Source organism: Lepidochelys olivacea (genome assembly GCF_965140295.1).
Source record: "Lepidochelys olivacea isolate rLepOli2 genome assembly, chromosome: 9".
NCBI lineage: Eukaryota > Metazoa > Chordata > Testudines > Cheloniidae > Lepidochelys > Lepidochelys olivacea.
The window spans coordinates 49,512,395-49,530,084 of record NC_140419.1 but is presented as its reverse complement, the minus strand read 5'-3'; the positions used below and the strand labels follow the sequence as shown (position 1 = coordinate 49,530,084).

Genomic DNA, 17,690 nt, shown 5'->3' with positions numbered 1-17,690 from the left:
ATCAAGGACTTGAGCGGCACTGTTACCCGCACGCTGTAGGACACCCCACCTTTACCCTTCTGTGAGCTCAAGGCCTACCCTGGTTGATTTAGATACCTCACCCTTTCCCATCTTGGGCTCAGGGCAAAACCTGGTCAATTTAAATATCCACCCTTACCCAGTTCCTAGGTCTAAGGGCGTACTCTTCTGCGGTTTGCAGGATCCTAGAGCAGTGAAAGAGGCTTATACAGTAATATCATTATCTTATATTTATTAACAATTACCAAGCAGAATACACATGCTAAGCTGTATTTTAGATGTGTCCCCTTATGGATGCTCACCAATCCTGATCATGCAGGTGGACTTTCCCTGTTGACCAGGCAAGATCAGTCTTGTCTATAACTTTGTTGTATGTCACGGTTGTGCGGAGGATTCTTAGCAGCTCTGATCTTAGGCTGTGTCTTAGAGGTGAGTTCTTCTTCTTCTTTTTCTTCAGCTGGTCTCCTTCGTGGACCCCAGTTTATATAGTGAAATTTGAGTCCTCCTTAGCTATATCTTAACCAATCATTTTACTAAAATATTACAACTTAATTCTTTGACCAATCCTAACCTATTGTGAAATAAATCTTTAACCAATCATACCTCACCACCTTAGTTGACTTAAATCTTACAAAATTAGTTATGCAACAGACAGAAACCATCAAAAAACCATACAGATAAATAACAAAGAAGTAGGGACCATAAAGGCAAAACAATAGAAGTATAGATTTTACAATCACAGCTGTTAAGTGACTCCTTGTCAGACAGAATGCCATCAAGCGAAATTTTCTTTAAACATCTTAAGAGATTCCTTGCTTATCTGGTGATGGTGGGTACTATTAGGAAGGGTACCTTCTTAACAGCCCAATATTACATTGTTTTGATATAATTTAGAAGGAATGTGAGGATGTGACTTCCTGCATCTTGGCTTATGGCTGCTGCTCTCCTAATATGGCTGCAGGGGAAAAAAAGGCCTCAGACCTTATAGCACATGAACATCTGAAGTGAAACATCCATAAGGGGACACATCTAAAAGAAGTACAGTTACTGCACAGGGTGATTAATGTTTCCTTATGACAAACAATGGCTAAAAATGATCCTAAATCCATATTTTAAAAACACGACCCGTTGCACCACATCTATTCAGCGTTCACCTCTCCACTAACTTTTGTGAAGACATCTGCTGACAAAGTAAAAAGTGTCATGGACAAATATCAGGCAGAGCTCAGTTTCAGACACTTCTTGTTTAAACATTTATGAGAGACCCCCAAGATTTTTATCCCATTATAAACCCTTTTATAAACACAACAGGAACTATGTAGCCACTACCAGTCTCTACTATAACAAAGATACAGCAGTACTTAATTTCTTCCTGGAGCTTATATACACAGTGAACTCTGCTTTTCATTGAATACAGGAAAGTATTATTTTCCATCTTTTGGACCAGAAGCCAAAGGAGAAAACAGCACATCTTAGATGTGTCCCAGGTTTTTTTTAGGAGAGCTATATCTTCCACATAAGCAGAAATGGCAAGTGTTCCAACAAACTATTTCCTGTGCATTTACCTGGTTCAATACCTGTACCTTGACAAAGCACTGTAAGTTACAGAAAGCATTCATCAGTGGAAGTGGTCTTCTGTAGCAGAATCCTTCAGCTTATTGTGTAATTCTGAGTTAAAAATATACATTAAATGGCAGATTAAAACATGTATAAATTGTTAAAGATGGGCGGCGGAAAACGTTTCACTAATGGTTTGATCCAACTCTTATTAACATCAGTGGAAAGATTCTATATGTTTCAGTGGGAGTTGGGTTAGGCCCTCTGTCCTTGGTGTAAGAACTGATGGTCCTGGCCTTTAAGATAGAAAGAGGTAAATTAGGCTTTGGTTGATTTTCTTTTCCATAGAAAGGAGATGCCCTCCAATCCAACCATTCCAGCTTTGTGTGAGGTGATATTTTTAATAAGTTGAAGGTTATTCTCTTTGAAATTCCCATAGTTTTTTTCAATAGGCATATAGCACTGTTAGTTGGTTACATTTACAGTCATTACGTTAGAGTAAGGAGGCTAAAATTACTTTGTCACAGATTTTTTATGTGATTCCTTCAGGGAGTATTCCTTCTCATCATCTCCTGACTGACTCTTCCAAGCTGCAGAGCTCGGTGGCCATGGCTTCCTCGGAGAGAACTGATCCCATAAAACAAACATTTCATTTGTCTGTATGTTTAAAAAAAAATCAATTTGGGCTTAAAACTAGCTGTCTTTTAAAAAATAAAATATGTTCAATGCTTTTTAAAGATATGCTCCAGGTGCCAGTAACAGCAGCAGAAATCAGTTTATGTAGAAGATTTATTTTTCATAACGTGCAGAGCTCATCTGGGTGTGTGTTTGTATACAGGTCTGTAGAGTTTTTTGCCTAAGGCGATTCCAACTCTCCATTATGCTGCTCTTCATGGCTTGTCCTTGGGATATGTTTGACATATTTTCAGCTACTACAAGGTCAAACAACTTAGCTGGTAATCCTCTGTTTATAGAATAGCCACTGTTTCCCTCTACCCTGAAATTAGTGCCAGCGTGGCAGATTTCAGAGACATATTGTGAATTATGCCATTGCTAGCAGCATGCAGTAACAAACAGCAAACATCTCAGATTATACCTGATCTGTTCCCCACCTTTATTTTGATTTGTCAGCTTTTCTTTCAGAAGAGTAATTTAGACTGCTGCCTCCCTTTGCCTCCCCCCCCCCCATATATGGGAAAACAAGGCTGTTGACTCAGACTTTAAGGCCAGATCCTCTAGACTGACCACCTGTACATTCTAGGGCACAGAACCTCACTCACCCACTACTGCAATAGACCCACAACCTCTGGCTGAGTTACTGAAGTCCTCAAATCATGATTTAATGACTTCCAAGTTACAGAGAATCCACCATTTACTCTGACAAAGTTATAAACTTTATTACTTTGAACATATAGATGGAAATTCAAGGCTTTTTCTATGTATATCTTGTACCATAGAGTGTATTTTTTTTTATATTTGAGTGCAAAGAAAAGACTCCAAATGTAAACAGTAACATGTGACTTCAGCAGTTTTGATCAGCTGACCATGTATGTATCAAACTGCTTCAGGTTCACAATGGAAAACACTAATCCGTGGATGTTTACTACTTTGTTAGCAATGGTCAGAGAGAACTCCTGAAGCTGAGGACATTATTTTCCATCTAAAGTGAACTTATTAGTTCAAGTGGCAGTAATTTCCCCTACAAACTAAATATTCCAGCATGCTGTAAGTCTTCTCTTGTTCTCTCCCTTTCCCTGCATTATATATTTCCCTGCATACACACATTTTTTGTTGCTTATTCCATCAGTTTCTCCCTCTTTCTCCTGCCCACCCCAACACCCATAGCTAAGGCTTGGAAAATCTAACAAACATCTAATAAACAGAGAATGAAGCCTACTAGCCAAAGTCAGATACAAAAGATGGGGCTGTCCCCTCCGCTGGGAAGGAGCATCAGCCTGCTGTCAAGCTAGCCCACTGCTTCCAGTTCTGGGATTCCTCACAGTGTTTTCCTTGGACTCAGCTTGAGAGTTCCAGCTTTTGCATTGGCCCCTGGCTTGTTGGTGTCCAAGTATAAATGCCCACCATATGCTCTGACACTAGAAAGGAGAGGGTCTATCCATTCATCCGCACCCCAGGTTACTTGGCCAAGGCATTGATCAATATTTTCCCATATTCTCAGCCTCCCTAAGCTGGAGGGATACACAAGCTTTATAAAAAGAAAAGGAGTGATCCAGACATAAGGGATAGAAGGAATTTATGTGAAAGGAGGAGGAGTGAGACACACAGCAAGTGAAGGAAGAACTGAAGGCAGAGAAGAAACACAAAATTAAGGGGTAATATGAAATTATTGAAAGGGTGCACAATACACTGGGAGAAAAAGGAAATAAGGAATAAGAAGGAAAATGGGGGGAAGCATCGTAGGAGAGAATTCAGCACTACAATAGGAATGAAGGATAAAAGATAAAAGTACTGTAATTTTAATAGTGTAAAAAAATTAAAATTCTTTTTACCCCCAAAAAAAAAAAGAAAAAAATTTATGGAAATTTTATGTAGCTCACGAAAGCTTATGCTCAAATAAATTGGTTAGTCTCTAAGGTGCCACAAGTACTCCTTTTCTTTTTGCGAATACAGACTAACACGGCTGTTACTCTGAAACAAGCTTTATAAAGTCTGTAAACCAAGTCCAATTTCAAGAAAAAGGAAAATTAGAATAACAGAGTTGAAAAATTAGTTTTCGAAACCAAAGTAAGTGAAGGAATGTGACTGAAGACAGAGCCTTCTTTTGAAACATAGGGCAACTTTTTTTCCAATTGTTGCATAATTTAAGGCATTTTCCAACCTTTTCTATTAATCTCTTGCCTCCGGATCCCAGAAAAACTCATTTGGCAACAGAGAAACCCTGGAAGTTCTTCTTTCATGATTGACATAAATCTATCAGAGAGACAAGGTGGGTGAGGTAATATCTTTTATTGGACCAGCTTCTGTTGGTCAGAGAGACAAACTTACACAGAGCTCTTCTTCATGTATGAAATAAGCTTGAAAGCTTGTTTCTCTCACCAACAGAAGCTGGTCCGATAAACAATATTACCTCACCCACTTTGTGTCTCTAATATCCTGGTCATTGCTACAACTTCACAGCATAAATCAGTAATGGCTAACATGTCCCTTCATCACAATACAACTCACTTTGTTAATGCATTGAGAAGCCTGCGGTGGCTTTTAAATCATGTATAGAGAAAGATGGGGGCATCTAAAATATTCTTCCTTTGTTGTTTTCATATCATAACCACTGTATTTTGTAGAAATCTTACTAAGATGCGTCAGCCTTACAATATCCTGCTGTGAAGCCTCTGCTTAGTGATGGGGAGATTATAATGGAAGGGTGGAAATTTGTACTGTAATTTAATTTTTTTGAAAGTAAAAAATATGAGGGAAAAATGCATGACTAAGGAGCTTGTTTGGTTATCTACAAACAAAAATGGAGCCTTAACATTTTTGACCAAGAATTCCCTTTAGGATTGGGCCCTTCTGTTTGGAAAATGACAGTGCTAGAAGAGGAAACTCAGACAGTGCAAACCAAACCTCTTTATACATGGTGATTGCCCAGAATCTTCAGCACCATAGATCAGTCAGGCAACTCATTATTATACTGCAACTACCCTCATAGTAATCACATGTTGTATATATAATAATTGTTGAAATGGATCTTTAATGGCCCACAGCTGGGTGGATTGTTACTGGTACCAGTGAAAATTTGGAAACAGTATGCTTTATTTATTTGAGTATTTGAGTAATTTATTTGAGAAAGAATCACACAAGCAGTGAAGGTTATAGAATACACATCTCTCTAATAAGCCTTCATTCCCCAAGCATAAAATCTCAGTAACAATCCTGGCCTTACACAGTATCCTGATTGGCAAAAAAAGCAGGTATAGCTACCAGTCCTAGATGGAGATTTCTCTTCTTCTCCCCTCTCAGGTACTTGGTCTGTCAAATGTCCCCCAAAGCAGGGTCTTGGTTACCCTGAGGCCTTCTGGTTCAAAAGTCCTACAAAAGTCCCTCCAATCAGGTCTTGATTACCCCAAGGCCTTCTGTTTTACAGCGTCATGGACCTCTTCAGACGTTAATTGGGGAACTAACTAATTTACTCTGCTTAGCATTTATGCCTTCCATTCTCAAAGGAGTCACGTGTCCCAGAAGTATGCCCTGTGGGCGTTTCATTACTTGTTTTCCTCTAATTCATATTTTAGAAGGGGGCTGCAAAATGGAGACAGACCAAAGATCAAGTGATGTTTACCCTCTCATCAATCCTTCACTTTAGCCTTGAGCATGATGCCATTCAGATGGGTCATTTTGACCCAGGTCAGTCTGTGCCAACCTCACTGATAGCATGTTTTTATGTTTCCTTTACCTGGTGAACTGGTTGTCGGCTGATATATTCCAAAGATTGATGTTGAAACATACACACAGATAGAGCCTCAAGTGCAATTTCAGCACTTTCAGTAAATTTCCACACCAACTGCCTGATGCAAAGAGAATCCTGCTCCCAGAATCCTCTAGCAAATTCAGACATACCAAGTCATACCAAATTCATGCTTACCACATTCATTCATATCAGCCACAGTAATTCACAATAAAATGGCACCAACAATATTTGAGATGTAATGCTCTCAAAATACTTTACATAAAGGTGAGTATTATCTCTGTGGGTTTTAGCTCTCAGATGTTGACTGACTTGCCCAATGTCAAACTGAATCGGGATTAGAATGTATGTTTCCTGATGTTCCAGTCCCCGCTCTAAGTGTATTAAGCTGTACTGCATCCTCCGTGGTTTTTATCATATGACATTATTTGGCTATACTTATTTAGGACTATGCTATCCTTTTCCTCAAACAAAATGAAAATAATCACATATAGTTCAGAAAGTCCTCTGAATGGAGCAGGATCCTGACAAAGGGGTTAGCTTAGATGTGGGCATCATTCAAGGACACCAAAAGAAAACACAAATGGTGTGTTGGCCGACACAAGGGGGAACCACATTCACACTCCGTGTGTAGTATGCACATTCCAATAGTACCCTGCATTCCCTACTCCTGGAATTGTAAGGCACACACCAAAGGGAGTGCACAGTGGTGGAACTTTTTGGAAAACCCCCCGAATGTGTCCTCAGAGATGGTAATTTTTAGACACTCCTTGTCCCCTTGCTGTGGCATGGAACAAACACCATGATTTTGGAGCCCTGTTACAGGCACATGCTGTACGTTTGTATTGACTAAAATAATAAAGTATTCTGTGTTTTCAAAGGACAGGATCCGCATTTTGAAATATGTTACACTTTGGCAAGCCAGCCAGGAGGAGTTGTGAGCTTCTGGTCCCTGAAGCTGGAAAACAACCCCTCCAGAGAACAGAACCTAAAGAGCTATATACATCTAGCACCTGCAGGGGTAGGCGTAGTGCAGGGTATATACTGAGCACAGGAAACAAAGATGGCTAGTGCTGAGCTGGAAAATATACGCAAACAGCTAGAGGGGCAGTTTTGCCAGCTATAGAGTGAAGATCTCATTATTTGTGATTTCTTAAACGTTTCAGGAGAGAATTGAAGCAGAGTTATAGGAAAGACCTGGTTAGCTCTAATTAGATATATTAATCAAGTCTCTGTCACTGGACCTAACCAATCGGCCACTAAGGAAGAAAACAAGAGAGAATTTAATCCCAGCAAGAGAGAAACAGCAGTACGAGCTCTGCAGTGTGCACCCCTGCTACAAATGGATTTCAAAGTAACAGGACAGATTGGATGTTCGAATCAGAAGGTTGGATGGAGTTTTTTCTAGTGCATACAGGAACAAGACCATGAAGGGGCTATGCAGAACCTTGAAGTAATGGAAGCAGTGGTTAAAGCAATTACCCCGGAACAAGTCCTTGGAGTTAGATGGAGGGAAATAGTACCATGACGTTACCAAAGCTGAGAATTTTAAGATCCTACTGTGAAGAGATGGATGCAACTGAACTGTATTGGAATCTTTCCAGTGCTGCCCAGGGTCCTGAAGATACACCTCAGGATTTCCTGGTACGTGCCTTGGATTTGTGACAAAGTACTGCTTGCGTCACAGGAAGCTGATTCCACTCTGAAGTACAATCCACTCCTTGTGCAAAATATGTTCCTTCTTTCAGTTTCCAGTGGGCTGCAGAATAACAACATTCAGACTTTACAATCTCTTCATCTGTGACTGAGCTATCTCCGAGATAGCTGTCACAGGTAAAGCTCTTTTGGAGAAACTAAATACTGTAACTGGCAGGAAAAGAGAAAAACACACAGTAGCAAGAGGGGCACGAGGAAAAGCTGCAGACCCTCTGTAGTACAACAGGCCTTTGTTGTTAGTGAGCCAGAGACTGATGAGATAGCAGCACCAATTAAAAAAACAAAACACTGTATATGTCACCAACTTAATGGATGGGATTGGAGAATTGAAGAGAGGCCTAGAAGAAATAAGAGCTACAAATGGAGATCGCCGTTATCAAGCTGGTTCTGAAGGCACCCCATCATGACAGAAGGAGACCACTCCAATCCACCCCACATAGAGCTCTTTGGAGGTGAGGCCATCCCAACTGCTAGATGGAGGGCAAAGATAATACATGCAACCACTCTGTGCGGTGTAGGAATGAAGAGCGCTACTAGTATGGATATCATAAAGACACCCCTTGGGATGGACTGGAAGGGAAACTACACCCAGTTGCTCCAATGGGACCTCGAGGGACCAACCAGCCCCAAAGGTCCCACAGAGAGACAGTCGCCATAAATAAGAAATTGAGAAATCCGTGGGACTAGTACAACTAGACATAGAACCATAGACATGTCAGACTGGAAGGGGCCTCTATAAATCACCTAGTTCAGTCCTCTGCACTGAGGCAGGACTACGTATTATCTAGAGCATTCCTGACAGGTGGTCTTCTATCCTGTTCTTAAAAATCTCCAATGTCGGAGATTCCACAACCTCCCTAGGTAATTTGTTCCAGTGCTTAACTACCCTGATATTTAAGAAGATTTCCCTAAGCTTCCCTTGGTACAATTTAAACCCATTGCTTTTTGTCCTGTCCTGAGTGATTAAGGAGACCAATTTATTATCCTCCTCCTTTATAACAACCTTCTACTTACTTGCAGACTGTTATCCTGTTCCCCACTCTTCTCTTCTCCAGACTAAACAAACCCAGTTTTTCCAGTCTTTTGTGGTAGATCATGTTTTCTCAGGGGTGAAAGTAACTTAAAATTCTTAACAGAATGGTCATATCGCAACCTCCCTTCTCACCTCCACTCCTACACACTTAACTTCATGGATCCCTTTGCATGACTTTGATACAGTAGCTGTCTGCTAGTTTTATTCTAGAGTACTGGCAGTAGCTTTAAGGGTACGTCTACACGGACGACGTTAAAGCACTGCCGTGGTGGCCCTTTGATGTGACTGTGTAGTCGTGGCTCCAGCACCGGGAGAGAGCTCTCCAGGCACTGTAGTAAAACCACCTCTGTGAGGGGAGCAGCTCCCTGTGCTTTCTGCGCTGCCACTTACAGCCCTGCAACTTTCCTCCCTCAGGGGTGTGAAAAAACACACCCCACCCCACCCCCTGAGCGATGGAAGTTGCAGTGCTGTAAAGTAGCAGTGTAGACAGTGCTACAGCGCTGGTAGCTATTCCCCTTTTGGAGGTGGTGTTATTACAGTGCGGGGAGATCCGGAGCCACAACTACACAGTCATGTTAAAGTGCTGTCGGCTGTGATTAGTACAGTTAAACCTAGCCTGTTTCACCCATTTGTACTGAACGCTTCGGCCACTTTCTTACTGGTATGCTGTACCAGCCCGTACTGGCATACTTTCACCTCTGTTTTTTCTAGATCTTTAATCTTTTTTTGTTGCTGTCCGCTGAACTTTCTCCAATTTCCACGTCTTTCACGAAGTGTGGTGCCCAGAACTGGACACACTGCTCTAATTGAGGCCTTATCAGTGCTGAGTAGAGTGGAAGAATTACCTCTCAGGTCGTGCTTACAACATGCTCACAACCTCTCAGGTCCTGCTTAATACATCCCAGAATGATGTTTGCTTTTTTTGGCAACTGTTTTTCATTGTTGACTCCAATTTAGTTTGTGATCCACTATAACCCCCAGATACTTTTTCTTCGCTACTCCTTCCTAGCCAATCATTTCCCATTTTGTATTTGTGCAATTGATTGTTCCTTACTGAATTTCATCCTATTTATTTCAGACTATTTCTCCAGTTTGTCAAGATCACCCCAAACCCATCATCCCCGGCTCCATCCCAGAGCCCTCACCCCTCCTGCACCCGAATCTCCTGCCCCAGCCCTGATCTCCCTCCCACCCGCTGAACCCCTTGGTCTCAACCCAGAGCACCCTCCTTCACCCCAAACCCCTTATCCCTCAGCCCCACCCCAGAGTCTGCACCCCCAGCTGGAGCCCTCACCCCCCCCCCAGCCCAGAGACCCACACTCTGAACCTCTCAGCTCTAGCCCAGAGCCCCCTCCTGCACCCTGAACCCCTCACTTCTGGTTCCACCCCAGAGCCCTCACCCTCTCCTGTAGCCCAACCCCCTGAGCCAGCCCGGTGAAAATGAGTGAGTGAGGGTGGGGAGAACGAGCGACAGAAGAAAGGGGGGATGGAGTGAGTGGGGGGCGGGGTCTCAGAGGAGTGGCAGGGCAAGGGTGTTCGGTTTTATGCGAGTAGAAAGTTGGCAACCCTATTTGATGCCCTTTGAATGGGGTTAAAGCAGCAGCATAATGGGACACTGGTGCACAGGTGTGCATAGTGCCATGCACATGGGTGAAGGAGACCCTTCCTAATGTACCAGAAAGGGAGCTCCTGGGTTGCTTGAGAGAGATCAAAGCCTGAGCCTCGCAGCTGCTACTGGCACCCCCACTGCCTGTGACAGGTGGGTTGAAACACATTTTCAGTGGCAGACCCCATACTGCTCCTGACTCAGGAGATGGAGAGTCCTGTTGTGTACAGTGTCATTGATCAGGTTGTTAAACAGCAGTGTCAGGAATGGCCAACCCACCGTGGTCATTTGTCAGCAGCTCTTCCCCATGTTCAGCAGAAAACAATGAATGTGTTGGTACTCTTTCTGAAGGCAATAAAGTCCAGGGACCTTGGTATGGTAGAAGTAGGGAAATGTGGGCTCAGTTAAAAAAGGGGACATAATACACTTGAAATGTTGGGCTCATAAATTGCCTTTCTGCTAGTCTAACAGTCATAGCTGAACCAGGGAGTCAGGGTCAGTGGCCGGAAGGGTTAGAGCATAGGGAGACCCTACTCCAAATTCTCCAGGGGTCATCATGTAAAGTCAGTACTCCCATCAGTTCAACATGCTGAATGGTAAAGTGTCCAGCCAAGTGTGCAGTGAAAACTTAGCGAAGGGCAGTCACTGTCCTTGTTCTGTGAGGAAAAAAACTAAAAATAACCAATACAAAGCAGTTTGATTTTGTTTGTATGTGTGTTAAGAAACTTCATCGCTAAGTTTTTATTTTGGAAGACACTGATGGCACAATGGACTTGTCTGTCAAAATTACACACTCTGCAGTGAGTGGTGGTAGACTATTGGGTAGAAGTGTATTTTTTTTTAATCTGGATTTTCTTTGGTATAATAACCTTAAAATGTGTCCTTTGTTCCTGGTTTTCTAGTGTGGTTGGTTTTAGAAAACAAACAACAACCTACTGTGTGTAAGCTAGAGCCAGCCAAAATTTTTCAAATGAAAAGTTTTTTCTTTAATTAACCAAAAAAAAAAAGTCCTTTTTTAATGAATTTTTTCACCAAAAAATCAATGTTTTTGAAAATTTTTGTGCCTTTCACAATTAAAAAAAACAACCCCTATTAAACACACAATTGAAAATTTTTGTTCACCAAAAATCTGGTTTTAGGTAAACTTAAAGTGTGATGGTCATTTTGAATGGCAAACATTGGGCAGATTCATGTAAACACTTTTGAAACCCCCAGTTGGGTCTGTTACGACCTCTTCTAAACAAAAACAATGTAGAATTTTTTTTGCAACACTAGTTTTTCACTTGCAGGCTGGCTCTCATGATCTCTTCTGAAAAGCCCATTGCATTTTCACTTGTCACCCATGGCAGTGGGCTCAGGGGCAATTGCAGAAGTGCTTGTTTTGCCACAATTTCTGTCTGGCTGATCCTAAACTGGTGGCAGGAATGTTGAGTGCTCTGGACTCAGGGTTTGTGGGGTGGGAAGAAACCATCTTTCTTGAGAGCAGAGAGAAAGGGAAGTCCTCCTCTTCCCCTCTCCAAAAAAAGCAGCAGGGAGCAGCAAGAGAGCAATGGGTAGCTGCACTGGAATGCCCACAAGCCCCCAGAATCAGTGAGCAGGAAAACCTTGTTTCATCCAGGATATCATACCACTGCTCGGGGACCTCATATATCTGATCATATGTGAGGATTTCCATTGAGGGTACAACTCTCCACACAAGTATGTGAAATCTATGAGTGGGACATATCCTTCCTGTGAGAAGGATCAAAGAGAAGCAAATCTGGGCTGCTAGAGGGAGCTGTCACACAGTCTCTTTTGTCTCTATGCCCATGCCCATGTCCAATGTCTGTTAGTTCACTGGTTTGACAGCTTCTGGAGTCCTGTCCCAGTTCTGGTGCCCAGAATTCAAGAAGGATGTTAATAAATTGGAGAGGGTTCAAAGAAGAGCCATGAGAATGATTAAAAGATTAGAAAACCTGCCTTGTAATTATAGATTCAAAAAGCTCGATCTATTTAGCTTAATAAAGAGAAGGTTAAGGAGTGATTTGATCTACATGGGGGACAAATATTTAATAGTGGGCTCTTTAATCTAGCAGAGAAAGGTCTAACACAATCTCATGGCTGGAAGTTGAAGCTAGACAAATTCAGACTAAAAATAAAACATTACATTTTTAACAGTGAGAGTAATTAACCATTGGAACAATTTACCAAGAGTTTTGGTGGATTCTCCATCACTGACAATTTTAAAAACAAGTTTGGCTGTTTTTCTAAAGGTTCTGCTCAAGGAATGATTCTGGGGAAGTTCTCTGGCCTGTGTTACACAGGAGATCAGACTAGATGATCACAGATGATGGTCCCTTCTGGCCTTGGAATCTGATATTACGCTCCACAGCACTCAGTACTGGGATGGCTACAAATGATCCAGTCATCAATTCCGCTGCTGGTACCAGGCCTAGCGCTGAACCAGGATAGGGTTGAAGTGAAGAGAGTTTGGTGTGATACTGTTCGTAGTGATAATTCACACCCTTGTAACACATTAGGGCTTTTGAAAAGGATGATCAGGACATAGGCCAAGTTGAGAGTTTAAAAATGCACCTAAATCTTCATGACTCCCAGCTTGTACAGAGGTAGGAGACTATTTGCAAGACCTACTAAACCATGGATAAAGAAAAGGAGTACTTGTGGCACCTTAGAGACTAACCAATTGGTTAGTACTCCTTTTCTTTTTGCGAATACAGACTAAATTAACAGCTGCTACTCCTAAACCATGGATGTGTCATTAGGTCCAGCTCTGTGTCTCCTAGAGGTTGTAATATTTAGACATGCCCTGCCCTGGCCGGTTGGGGTTGCTGTGGTCTGACGCTGTTCTCACAGAGTCCTGAGTCTCTGTTCTGCACGTGTGTGCTGTATGTTTGCACTGATGGAAATAATAAAGAATCCTGTGCTTTAAAGACAAAATCTGTGTTTTGAACCGTGTTAGGCAGTGCTGCACCTCGTCATCAGCAAGCTAATAACTGTATTTCCTTTTAAGCTACATCTTCATAATAAGAATGAGAGGAAATGCCTTCCATTCACCTTGAAATAGTCCCCTTGCTCAAAAACCCCTTGTGGTTAGCAGCCTCAAAAGGCAAGCACCCGTAATCTGCTAAAGAATGGCTTATGGTAGGCCCTGTACTTACATAAAAAGACAAATTGCTCTGCAAGAAAGGTCATACGGTCCCATGTTTAAAAGAATTCCCAAAGCAAATATAGAAATCAAACTAAATACAGCTAGAAACAATCCAGTTAGAGAGGCCCCAGTGCCCCCTGTAAGTGGGAGATTTTTTTGAGATTCAAATGAAATACGTCGTGAAATGTGTTTTTGACTATGGATGGTTAAGCCACAGGACTGGGAATGGCAGACTTCTAGAGAGTCAAAAAGACCAAGATGCTAATGAGGGGGAATTGCAACAAAAATCTATGTCTTTGATATTCAATTTCTTGCTTACACACTTAAACATTTGCTCTGGTATATGACTATGTGTGCCTGTATGGTACTTTGCCTCTGGACCAAAAGATGGTAACTTCATACTGCACACCCAGGCTTGGCTGAGCACAGGCAGTCCATTACTCATGGTAGGGTGTGCACCCCTTCCGAACAGAAGTTATGTGGATGTCCGTACAGCTCAGATGTGTTAGTTTAGAGTCCAGGGTACTTGTAGGGAAAAAAAGATGTAGGATAAACAGTGTTCCTTCTCCACCTATGGTGGATGTCTACACTGCCTGAGCTGTTGTTAAGCACATAATGGCTACTTTGTTTCCTTTCCTCCTGCTTACCTACTTACAGCTCTGGCATTAGAAATTTTAATAATTTATAGCTTAATTTTTTCTTCTTAGATAACCCCCCCCCCCCGTGCTTGTAACTGTTCTGTAATTGAGCTTTATAGTTTGTGAAAATCATAGTAAGACTTAAACCTTTTAAAAGGTAATTATGTAAACTAATTGCTGCATTTTATGGTCCTTTGAAGTAGTCTCAGATTTCTGTCTTTCATAACAAAGTACTGGTTTTCAGCTCTATCTCCTTATTTCTTTCTTTAGCGTAGCTCTACAGTGTTGGAGTCCACTATACAACCAACAGAACCCTATTTTCTTATTACATAGCCAGAGAATCAAAATGCCATAGGCACTCGAAGAGCTTTGGAGTTCCCTTATTTTCTGCCTTAAAATTCCATCTGCTAACTACATAGAGGCCGTTTTGAGACTAGAGAAAGGGAAATGCAAATACACGAATAAAATAAACTCACTTTGACAAAGAACAGACTAATTAATGTTAAAATGATTCAGTTCACCAAAGGAAATATCTGTCAGAACTGATCCCTGTTTAAAAGACAAGATTAATGTGAAATATTTTTCACAGGAGTTTTCTGACTGCTTTCTTTTGTTTTTTTTTTAAACCAGTTTGGTGAAACACCATGTATTTTTGTTCTGTATTGATGAACTAATAATAATAAGATGATATAATCTGTTTGTAGCAATTATGGTTTTTAACTCTCTTTATGCAGGTAAATACGTCTATCAGCCAATGACTCCTGTGGGACAGCTTCCCAGCACTGAAATACCTATCCGACCTAGGGAATCCACAAACACCATTCAGATCTCGGTCTCGCTCACTGAACGCTTCTTGAAGTTTGCACCTGTCTTCCAACTGCCATTACCCCCCGACTCCCCACGATACTGCACAATTTCCGACCTTTTTATCGACAATTATCGTGTGAAATGCATCAATGGGAAGATGTGCTATGTCCAGCGGCAGCCTCCCGCTGCGCCCCATAAAATAAAGCCTGAGGAGCTTGCTGTTCGCAATGCCTTAATTTCAAGAGAGAGCAATAAACCAAAAATAGATCCCTGCTCTTCCCCTTCCAGCTCCGAGGACTCTGGGATCAATGCTGTTGGGGTTCCCTTTATGGAGTCATGTGATGAGGACACTGAAGAGGGGGCCGAGCTAAGTTCTGAAGAAGATTATAATCCAGACAGCAGTTGGGAGCCAGACGAATGCCCCCTTCTGTTGCCCTCACCATGTGAACTGGAAGTGATCGAGACTATAGAAACCACAGTGTGACATGCCATGTTAGAATCAGTCCTGCGTACACTAACCAATATTGCTTTTATAGCATTTATATTTGCTTTCTTTCTGACAAGTCCTTTTTCCCATTGCACTTGAGACTTTTCAACCTCCTCACAGAAGAGCAGTACCAAGACTTACACATCAGTGAGTTAGTTATTTGAATAACTAATTCTACCAATTAATTTTAATGCACTCCTTCACTAATCGGATCTCCCACTTCTACATTTAAGCAATGTTAAAAAATTATATGGCTTTTATGACAAAGTGGGCCTTATCTTAGTCTGGGTCACTTCCTTTGCAGTTAATTGTAACAGGACTCGCACCCTCCTGCTGTTTTCCTCTATCGGGACATTTATGATGTACTTTCACAGCACAGGGGATATTACAAAGCAGCATGGGGAAGGTTATGCAGTTGGCCTGATGGCCGAGAATTATTCTCTCCTTCTGTCACACAAACGCATACATCTACGCCCAGTTGGAGATCCGAAGTACTTCCTCTGTCCTCCTCCCAAAGGCTCCCCCGATAGCACACCCCTTTCTCCAGTCCAGATGTGATTCCTTTCAAACCCTCTCAGTTCCTCCTCTTCCAGCTTGTGAGAGAGCAGTGCAAAGTGCCTCCTACCCTCTTCCAGGCTATGTGTAATGTGTCCACAATAGCTGAACTCCTGATAACTCAAAAGCCGGGATTGAGCTAAACTCCACTGATGAGTGAATTGTTTTGCTGCCAATACATCATTTAGCCAGAGCCAGCCATTCTTTCTTCTGACTTAAACAAAAAAGAACGGCGCTAGTTTTTGTTTTTATTTTAGGTGAAGATTTCGGTTGTAAAACAGGCTACTCTGGATTTAGCTGTGAAGTGACAGCTAAAGGAGAGAGCTCAATCAGAAATTGTTCTAAAATAACATGAATGTTCTGTGAAGAACCATCCTGCATTGAAAGGGGGGTGGGATAGATGAACGAATAGTTCGGTTCTGCCCTTTGTCTGAATATTTGCATTATCTTTGTTTTGATTAGGGTTTAGTTTAATTGGTCCAAACTACTGCCATTGCTAAGACCAGGTCTGAACGTGTCTGACTGTCTTTAAGGCAAGCTCTAAAGACAACAGATTGGGGTGAAGAGTTGCAGGACAGAAAATGGCTAATTGGTCTAACACTTTTCCTCAAGCCCTTCTTTCTAATTTGACCTCTTAAATGTATTTATGCCATTTCCTCCGAATTTTAATTTATTGGCACTGATTAGATGAAAATCTTGATAAACAAGGATTATCTACCTTAACTAAGCTTTAAAGACCCAATGTACATGTATCGTTGTAGCGTTGTTAAACCATACTGGGTTACAGTTACCAATAGTCGTGCTATTAAGAAATACACGTCTGTGACACCTTCGTTTGTATGTGTGTATTTTAGCTGGAGAATCCTAAAGAGGTACTCTCTAGCCAGTTCAACAGTTAGACATGGATGGATTCTAAATAAAACTTAAGCAAGATGGGAAAATAAACATTTTTCTGACCTTATGTGTCAGTCCCTTGACAACCTCTAAATGTATTGTTCTTTGAAAAGTTCTGTACGACTGAACCAGTTAGGTATAGTCATAATAACAGTTCTGCTTCTGACTGTAAACATAGCCTTCTTGTAATTCTTTTGTTTGCTATTTACCTTTCAAAATTATTGGAGAGAATAAGGATATATAAACGTACAGGTTTAGTTATCAATACTAGAATCTCTTATTCTATGTTGTAGAATGGAAAAATCTTTACCACTGTATCCTGACTTATTGCTAATTTTTATACACTTTGTAATCAACACCTTTAGAAAATATTTAGACAACAGTGTGTGTGGTAGGAATTTAACATGAATTGTTATATAAAGTAATATTGTACTTTTTGACTAAAATAACACTTTGAGAGGAGAAATAATAGGTTTTATAGTTTTGATGAAGTATATAAACAGTGCAATGCTTGTTAAACAGATGAGGAATTCGGCCCTTGTGCATGAGCAGATACAGTCTTACCAAGCACTTAAAGAAACATGCTGTTTGGTTGACATTTAAAGGAAGATTGTAGAAAAAGCTATTTAAATGGGGTTTGTTTTTTTAATATGGGATTAGTCTTTCTTGGGTAACCAGGGTTTTTACTTGGTGGTGGTCTGTCTTAAGCATTAATTTAATTAATGCTATTGAATTTGTATTATAATCCTTCAAATGTAATTTGAGACTCTGAGGAATCTGAAAATCTGTCATCTTGTGGCCTGCCTGG

General features: G+C 41.3%; 1 protein-coding gene across 1 annotated transcript in view; it reads left to right on the top strand.

The window, feature by feature from the left end:
- Window positions 1-16,933, top strand: part of LOC311526220 (UPF0524 protein C3orf70) — a 32,975-nt gene extending 16,042 nt beyond the window's left edge. Inside the window, exon 2 of the mRNA XM_084639040.1 lies at window positions 14,874-16,933. Within this exon, the coding sequence (XP_084495166.1) occupies window positions 14,874-15,430 (557 nt within the window). The 3' untranslated portion in view covers window positions 15,431-16,933. The remainder of the gene's footprint in view (window positions 1-14,873) is intronic.
- Window positions 16,934-17,690: the final 757 nt, after the last annotated feature.